At 40.5% G+C, this 9,442-nt stretch overlaps 1 protein-coding gene across 1 annotated transcript; it reads right to left on the bottom strand.

The window, feature by feature from the left end:
- Nucleotides 1-7,109: 7,109 nt before the first annotated feature.
- On the bottom strand, nt 7,110-9,215 carry LOC104426606 (cytochrome P450 94A1). Its single transcript, XM_010039717.3, is given in 3 exon segments — nt 7,110-7,952; nt 7,955-8,204; nt 8,333-9,215. Coding segments are annotated over 3 exon segments (1,554 nt in total). The 5' UTR covers nt 9,005-9,215; the 3' UTR covers nt 7,110-7,320.
- Nucleotides 9,216-9,442: the final 227 nt, after the last annotated feature.

Raw genomic sequence — 9,442 nt, 5'->3', positions numbered from 1 at the left:
TTTAAACACTTTTTCTGTTTTTTTGTTCTTTTTTGTTCCCAGGAACAAAAAAGAAACAAAACAAGAAATACAAATTTTGTGTTTCTTGTTTTAAACACTTTTGAGAAACACTTTTTTTCTTTTTTCTCTTATTTTCTTGTTCTTTTTCTTTTGGCCGGTCGCCGGCCTCGGCCATGGCCGGGCGACCGGCCGACGAGGGCCGGCGTCCTCGCCCCCCACGGCGAGGCTCGCTGGCCCGGCGAGGCCGAGGCTCGCCGTGGGCCGGCGACCTCGATCTCGCCCGATCCGGCGAGGCCGACCTCGCCCGGCCGGCCGACGAGCCTCGGCCTCGCCCGGCGGTGGCCCGGCGAGGCCGCGCCTCGCCGGATCAAGGCGAGGCCGACCTCGCGCCGGCACAGGGCGAGCTCGATCTCGCCCAAATCCGGCGAGGCCGAGCTCGCCCGGCGGCCGGTGAGCCTCGGCCTCGCCGAATGGGCGAGTCGGGCGTCGCCGGGCGAGGCCGCGCCTCACCCGCCGCCGGGCGAGCTCGGCCTCGCCGGATCTGGGCGAGATCGAGGTCGCCCGGAGCCGCGACCGGCAAAAGAAGAAAAAAAAAATGAAAAAGAAAAAAAGGAAAATAAGAAAAAAATAGAAAGAATAAAAGAAATAAAAAAATTATCCAAATTTACCAAACATGTTTCTGTTTATTTTTATTCCCGGAACAAGTTTACCAAATGCGTTGTTTTGTTCAAAAATTGTTCCCCCTTTGATGAAAACACTTTTTTCTATTTCCTGTTTCCCTGGAACAATTTTTAAATAGAAACGCAAACAAACGCACCCTTACTCTCCACGTGCCTATTACTAGTAGAAATCAAAAGGTGGCCCTCTACTAATATTTCATTAGCACAAAAAAATCCAAATGGAGCCCAGGTATTTTATTCTACTTAAAAAGAAGAACAAATCCATCATATAAAAGGCCCAAACCTTGGATTTTTAATAGGGGGTTGGGCCCCTCGAATACACGACGTTATATCAATTGAAGCTAATACGTATTGTTTCCATAATCTCTTACACCTTCTTGTGTCGTTGACTATCTGGTAGTCTATCTTGCACCAGATAATGAAATACAATACGAACATGTCTATTTTGAGGTAAAATCAACAACACTAATGATGATTTTGAGAAATCTTTCGCAAAGCAACTATATGAGTTATCGATAAAAAGTACATGGATTGACAGCCGCTTTGAGCATTTCTGAAAAACGAAATTTGTCTCAAAGAACTTTGGAATAATTTTACCAAACACCAAAACTTTGTCCAACAATTTAATTACAAAATTAACTCAAGACACTTAGAGCTCGAGATAATTCCCAGAATGGAGTCTGCCATTCGATGAGGCACGTGATTTGTGTGCATTAATTCATCGAAATGTTGCGGGACTTACTAGGGTGTCAACGGTTCGGTTCGGTTCGGTTTTCAAAAAAACCCGGAACCGAACCGAACCGTTAGAAAAATCTTCCGAACCGAACCAAACCGAAACTAAACTGAATACGAACCGGTTCGGTTACATTCGATTTTTTGGTTTTTGATTTTCGGGTTTCGTTTTCATTTTTTTTGTTAAACTCAGATTTCTCTACTTTTATTTGTTGGTTGAGTTCGATTCAATTAATTGATAAAAACCGAATCGAACCGAAAAATTTCGGTTTTTAATGAAAATCTAACCGAATGAAAACCGAACCGAAAAAACCGAATTTTTCGGTTCGGTTTTCGGTTCGATTACTAACACCCCTACTTACTATCGCGTGCGGTATATACCGACGGAGAGAAAAGAACAAAATCGCAACCATGCTACAGAGGAAATAGGCTTTCCGTGCTAACTGCTGACCACAAAGGACAGGGGCGAGCTGGTCGAGAATTGGGAAAGTCGGGGGATTTAAAAAAGGGGTCGGGACTTCGAAAGGTTTCCTAGTTTCGATCTTGAACTGATTGTTGCTTGCCCGGGAACATGAACCAAGAACTCCTTGGAGGTAAGCATGTCTCAAAGTAGAATCGTACCAGTGGACATCGCTCCAATTCCAAGTTCTAGGAGTATTGTTAGCTATAATATGAAGTGATTAGGTAAGACCCATTAAAAGGTTAAGAAATATATATTCATATATTTGAATGGAAAATAGATGGTATAAAATATCGGAGGGATGACAATAGCAATGAGAACACAAGTCTTGTGAATTCGGATCATGTCGATGACCTAGATGACTGTAAATACTCGGTGGTGTATATGTTTACATTGTTAAAACAAAAAAGAAAAAGAAAAAGCATATTCCCTCTTTAAAAGCCACACCGTTATCCATGCCAAATCCTTTGAATGGTTTTCCACTGTTGAAGGGATATTCTCCCTCTTCTAGTGCTTCCCGACATGTGAGGTCCTAGACGTGTCATTTGAATATGTCTGCCTCCTTATCCCAAACAGTTGCTTTGCTTCCCCAACTCACACGCAGACACGTACATATGCATGCACGGCCAACGAAAGAAGATAGAAGTCGCGCCACCTTCGAGAAGCTTTGTCGTCCGATGAAGCTAACGACAAATCATCCGGGTGTTTTCTTCTCGAGTGTTTCAAGCTCCAAGATATTTCTCCATGATATATTTTATTGAACAATTACGCGAGGCTACTATAGGCTAGAATGTAATATACGGCTGGGACATACTTAAACGCATAAAAATATTTAAAAAGTTCTAAACCTTTTATATTTATACCAATTTAATCATAAACTTTTTTTTTTGGGTGTTTAGCTAATTTAGTTTTAAACATATTCATTTTGTGCCAATTTAGTCCTTTCCAACTAGTTTTAGTCAGATTTTGTTGACTAGGTGTCGGTTGGTTGATATGGCACGATCGTGCTAACGTTGACAATTTTTAATAATATTTTAGTATTTTTGATTTTTTTATTTTCTTTTTCTTTTTCTTTTTCCTTCTCCTTCTCATTCTTTCTTTTAGCCGATCGCTAGGATCTTGACGACTAGCTAGAGGCGACGGCCGATGAGGCTCAAGCCCTCACCGGTGCTTGCGAGGGCAATCTCACACGGGGCGGCGAGGTGAGCCTTGCTAGCTCGGCTCGAGGTTGCCCTCGCGGCCAAGGGCTCACCAACCTAGCGCAAGGTCGCCCTCGTGGCCAAGGCCTTGCTAGAGGTTGGGCGAGGTTGACCCTCACCAGGTCCGACAAGGGCAAGCTTAACCACCTTGCACAAGGCCCCCCTCGCGGCCACTAGCGAGGCTTTGAGCCTCGCTAGCCGTCGTCGAGGTCCGGTGACTAACTGGAGGAAGGAAGAGGAGAAAGAAAAAAGAAAAAATAATAAAAAGAAAAATTTAAAAAATTAGAATATTATTAAAAGTTATACACATTAGCTAATCATGTCATATCACCCACCCGACACCCAAATCAACAAAATTTGACCAAAAATGACTAAATTGGCACAGAGTGAAAATGTTTAGAACTAAATTAGAACAAAAAATGTTAATAACTTTTTAAACGCTTTTCCCTACTTAAACGTGTAAGTAATTATACCACTTGAAAGAGTACTTTTTAGTATTCTATTCTATTATATTATTTTAAGGATTAGACAACACAACACATATCTCAACTTGTGAAATTCTACACTAAACTTCATAAATCAAATAGAATACATGCTAATATCCAAATGGATTATCCAATACGAGATTGATTATAATTTTTTGTATAGGCAATCAAAATCATGCTAGATGTTGTAAGACATATCATTCTTTAATATTCGATATGATCCTTTGATATAACATATAGTGCCTTTTTAAATCTAAAATAATGTCTAGTTTGATCCTTGAATTTTAATTTGGGTCAATATGATCATTGTGCTCTTTCAATGGGACCAATAATCTTTGGGAAAATGATATAAATGATCCAAAAGATTTGACCTAATATATAATGTCATTCCAAAATTTTATTTGTTTAATATAATTTCTAAATTATCGGTAAATGTTCAATATAGTCATTTCGTTTAATCAAATGACAAATTGGATGTTATTGATAATGTGGGTTATTATATGTTGAGTTGGAATAATAAAATGAAGAGAAAATATGTCTATATATATCTATATATTTTAAAAATGAAAATGGCAAATTAGGATGTCTACATGTCCGTCATTGTTTGATGACGTTGTTTATATATCATGATTTGGTATGAATATTTTGTTTTTATTATCCACGTGTAACTTTTCATTATTGCCTGTCATTTAAACCTAATGGATTGGAAGTTATTACATTAACAAATTATTTTAGCTTGTAATTATGAAAATACAACATTGAATATTTTCATATAGTCTAAATATTAGATTTGACAATAATTTATTAATCATATTGAATTAATTAAAAAATATAAGAGCAACATTGCACAAATTAAAAATATAAGAATAACATTTCAAATTGAATCAATATTTATAAACCATTTATGACTATTTCTTTTTATCGTTGAAGTCCGGTAATATAATCGACATATGATGTGACAATCGACTTAGTTCTGGAACCTACGGCTTCTCAACATGGTTGTACACATCATGGCCACGTTATTAACATGTAGCCAAAATAACAAAAAAGTTTAACATGAGAAAAGGATTAAAACAAAAGATTATACAAGAATCTTAAAAGAATACCAAAAGTGAGAGAGGGGGCCCTTCGGATGGCCGAACATACAAGGGTCAGTCGCCGCCCTTATCTCTCTCCGACCTCCGCGCAACTTTTCAGCTTTTTTTTTAAAAACAGAAATTGTCCGAGCTCTTTTTTTTTTTTTAAATTTTTCCTGACTTTCGTTTCGTTTCGTTTTTTTTTTTTTTTTTTTTGCTGATGTAGGTTGATGTGTACTTTCGCATTAGTAAACACTTGTCCGATGCGAGTTGGATTGTTACTTCGGATGCCAATCGGACCAAATTGGTTCATATCAAAAATCGAAAGTCCAAATTGATATCGAAGAAAAGTATACAAGTTTGTGTTGAATTGATTGGTAAAAAAATGCTATCATACTTAAAAATAAAAAAAAAGCCAAGCATGCTAGATTTTGTTTCTAACATGAAAAGGTTTGTGATTGCTAATCAACGGAACAAATTCATTGGGGCCTAATTTTTTTAGTAACTAATTAAGCAATTATAAGTAAATGGTGCCACTTCATTTTTATAAATAATTTTTAGTAAAAGCTCGATATGTTTTAACATTGCTCTAATTTGTATAGTCACGAAGAGGCACCCCTATTCATGTTTGCATAAGACGAAACCTCGATCTCAAATCAAGTAAGCAAATGAGGATATATTTCACAGTGCAGTTTAATTTGATTTGGCACTCAAATTTACCAACAAACACAATAATTGAAGTTTGAAGTTGAAACAAAGTGATTTCAACTCAAAAGGGACCAAACTGTATATCATTGTCTTTGTCCTCACTACATACCACCTTATCTCATCTCTACCCATAATAGAAAATATTGCCCAAAAAGTATTAAACCTATTGTATTTTCATCAATTCAGTCATAAGCTTTTTAATTTTGCCAATTAAGTTCTAAGCATTTTCACATTTTACCAGTTAAGTTAATTCAGCTAATTTTAGTTAGAAATCACCGACATGGATACTACCTAACCAACGTTGATGTTGATAAGTTTTTATAATTTTATGATTTTTTTAATTTTTTTTTCTTATTGTTTTCCTTCTTCTTCTTTTTTTTTTTTTCTAAGCTTAATGAGGGATGTCAGCTAAGAGTAAGTATGGTTTGAGTGGATGATTCCTAAGGATTGGTTCCGATTTAGAATTGAGAACCGCCCTTCGGTCCTATAGATCCACTCGGGAATTGAACCGCCGATCCGATCTAATTTTTAGATAGATCCATGGAATTGGTCTAACCATGATCAATTTTTTTTTTTTTTTTTTTTGATTAATATTTCCTTCCTTAGGATCATTGCCACCACTCATCAGCCATACACATATAGATCCAAAGCATTGAGTATACAAAATACAAAGATGGAAAGGGAAATAAGGTAGTGAGAAAAAGGCCCAATACACAAACACCGACTTGATTACTTGATTTTGTTTGAGTAGGGAGAAAGAAATACGAATGCCTAAAAGTGCAATGATCAAATCGAGTGAGGGCAAGCATTGAACAAAGTAAATATTGATCTTGTTTTCTTCTATGAATGTGTACTGAGCTGTCATTCAATCATTTTATAGAATATGTCAAGTGCATTTCAACCAAGGTATTTATATATAGAATTAAAGGGTCAATTCTTTTCAAATCATGATAGTTAGCAATTATATGAAATCATATCATTAAAATAATCTCAATCATGGCAATTTAGATTTTTCATTTTTTTATATTAAAAATTAATATATTATTACAATAGTAGTCCAGTCCACATGGAAGGGTAGGTGAACCATGGAATTGGGAGCCAGATTGGTACCCAATGCTTCTCTTAAAAACCACCAGTTTCGACTTGGTCCGGTTTCAAGTGGGCCAAGCAATTCCCAATTCCTTTGCACACCCCTAATGTTGGCCAACTCTCGTTAGTTGCAAGGGAGGGTCATGGCCCTTGCCTAGTGGCCAACAAGAATTAATAGCACTTGCTTGTGGTTGGTGAGGGTTGGCTAGCGACATTCTTTAGACTTGATGTGGAAAAAAGAAGAAAGAAAACAATAAAGAAAAGGAAAAAATAATAAAAAAAAGCACCGGCCATTATTTAGTGACACTACTATCATATACGTTAACAATTTTCGGTTAAAATAATAAAATAGCACCGGCCATTATCTAGTGACACTACTGTCATATACGTTAACAATTTTCGGTTAAAATAATAAAAAAGCACCGGCCATTATCTAGTGACATTACTGTCATATACGTTAACAATTTTCGGTTAAATTAATAAAAAAGCACCGGCCATTATCTAGTGACACTACTGTCATATATGTTTATAACTTTTTATATAATTTTCTTACTCACAATACTATATTCTTAGCTGTCTCTTTACGAGTTTTATGCTCTCTTTGTTTAAATTTTTTTCTAAGTGGGATGGATATGCGGTTTCTTTGTGTCCTCCGAGTGATTCGTAACTATAAGCTCGTATTCAAACGATAACAATCTCGCATGGTTATTTTGACTATTCCCTTGGATGTCTGACCAACGTAGAACGGGTCAAATCATTACAGATTCATCATGTAAAACAAGATTTATTACCACGACGATGCCACATTGCGAGAGCAACATATATTAGTCCGAGGATACCTGCGGATGATTCTAAAGTTTGACTTTTCCTTTTACTTTCTCACCTCAATTCTCACCGGAACCCACCCTTCATCTTCGAGCTGAGGTACGCAGTGAACACCGGCTCCTCCCCTTCCTCCGCCGCGGGCACCACCCTGAACTGCCGCAGCACCTCGGCCACCACTCTCTTCATTTGCAGGAACGCCATTTCCTTCCCAAGACAAACCCTCGGCCCCGCCTGGAACACCGGATACTCGAACGCGTCCCTATTGACGAACACCCACTTCTCGCTGCCATCCTCCGCCGCCCTCAGCCACCTCTCCGGCTTGAACTCCGGCCAGTCCTTTCCCCATAGCTGTTCCAGCCTCCCCATCGCGTACGGATGGTACGCCACCCTCATCCCCTTTTTCACCACCGTGCCGTCCTCCAAGACGTCGTCGCTAATAGCCTCCTTCGTGTCAACCGGCACCGGCGGATAAAACCGCATGCTCTCACACAGCGACGCGTGCGTGTACACCATCTCCTTCACATCATTGTACCTCGCAACATGTCCGTCGGACTTCTCCATGATCTCACCTCGGACTTTGGCCTCCACCTCCGGGTTCTTGTGGAGCAGCCAGAAGTACCACGTCAGCGCGGCCGATGTGGTGTCCCGGCCGGCAAGTATGAAGCTGATGACGATGTCGGTGACGAAGTTCTCATCGAGTGGCCTGAGCTCAAGAACCGCGACAGAAGGTCGTCGGCGGCCGACTCCGGCGGCGACTTCTCGCTCAGCTCTCTCTTCTTTTCCCTCACGATTTTCTTCGCAAACTCACGGATTTCGGAGACCGCGACCCGGAGACGCTTCTCGGATCCTAGGTTGAAGAAACGCTTGATCCTCCAAATCACGGAGAAGAACTCTTGAAACCTCCCGCTGCTTATTCTCACTGCGTCTTCAAACGCTTCTGCGAACTTCGCCTGTCGAATACCAAATCGTTCGATGAGTGATGTGATTGACAGAAATTTGTGTTTGTTTGGCAAGGCTCACCTAAACTGCACATCTTTTATATCTGTAATTTAGTAAAATGAGTCCGGACAACACTTACTTTCGGCTGAGGAAGCGATGGCGACAGATTTTCGGCATCGTACCCGAACGCGATCTTGCATATGTTGTCGAAGGCGAACCTCTGGAGGATATCCTGCATGTCTATCACTGACCCACTCTTGGCTGCGGAAGCCAGGAGAGGCATGAGCCGCTCTTTTAGCTCGGTGTCGACGACGGTCTCGATGAACTTCCGCAGCGATCGGGTATTGAACTCGTGGCTGGCGACCTGCCTCTGGAACTTCCAGGACTCGCCGTCTGTATTGAAGATTCCATCGCCGAGGACGTCGCGGAGGGTAATCTTGAAAACCCCGCCCTTCTCGTAGTTGCCGAAGTGGGTCTTGAGGATGTGCTGGACGTTGGCGGGATTGCCTGTGAAGACATGGCGGTTGCCGAGGGGGCGGTGGAAGACATAGGTCGCTGAGGGGGAGTTCCGGACCAGGTCGGCGGTCCAGTCGATCCGCCGTTCGATGTTGGGGAAGAATGAGAAGTAGGAGCCGAAGATAGGGTAGACTCTCGGGAGGTTCTTTGAGGGCGGCAGCTGCGACGATCCGAAGAAGAAGAAGAAGAAGACGACGCTGAGGACGATGAACAGCGATGTGAAGACGATGGAGTGAGAAAGCGATGGAAAGAGATCAAAGCGCGACAAGGCCGAGAGAAAGGAGGAGGAAATCATGGCGAGGCGTGGTGGTTGGGCTTTGAGATTTGAGATCTTTTGTAGGCTTTTAGGATTCCATGTGCTTGCAGAGGTCGAAATGAGTGGGTGGTGTATTTATAGGCAGATTTTAATGATTATGATTTTATATTAAGAAGTACTCATGTTTTTCTTCATTATATAATGTCATGTTCACATCTTCGATGGGAAGACGATGGAGTGAGAAAGCGATGGAAAGAGATCAAAGCACGACAAGGCCGAGAGAAAGGAGGAGGAAATCACGGTGAGGAAATGAGTGGGTGGGGGTATTTATAAGCAGATTTTAATGATTATGATTTTATATTAAGACGTACCCATGTTTTTCTTCATTATATAATGTCTCGTAGGAAATTGCGAGGGTTCGCGCAGTGGCCATCCTTCTAATTTAGAATGGGGAGGTGGGGTTCAAATCCCCATTTT

The sequence above is a fragment of the Eucalyptus grandis genome, chromosome 11 (assembly GCF_016545825.1).
Source record: "Eucalyptus grandis isolate ANBG69807.140 chromosome 11, ASM1654582v1, whole genome shotgun sequence".
Lineage (NCBI taxonomy): Eukaryota > Viridiplantae > Streptophyta > Magnoliopsida > Myrtales > Myrtaceae > Eucalyptus > Eucalyptus grandis.
The sequence above is the reverse complement of the archived record's forward strand: the minus strand, read 5'-3'. Positions and strand labels throughout refer to the sequence as shown.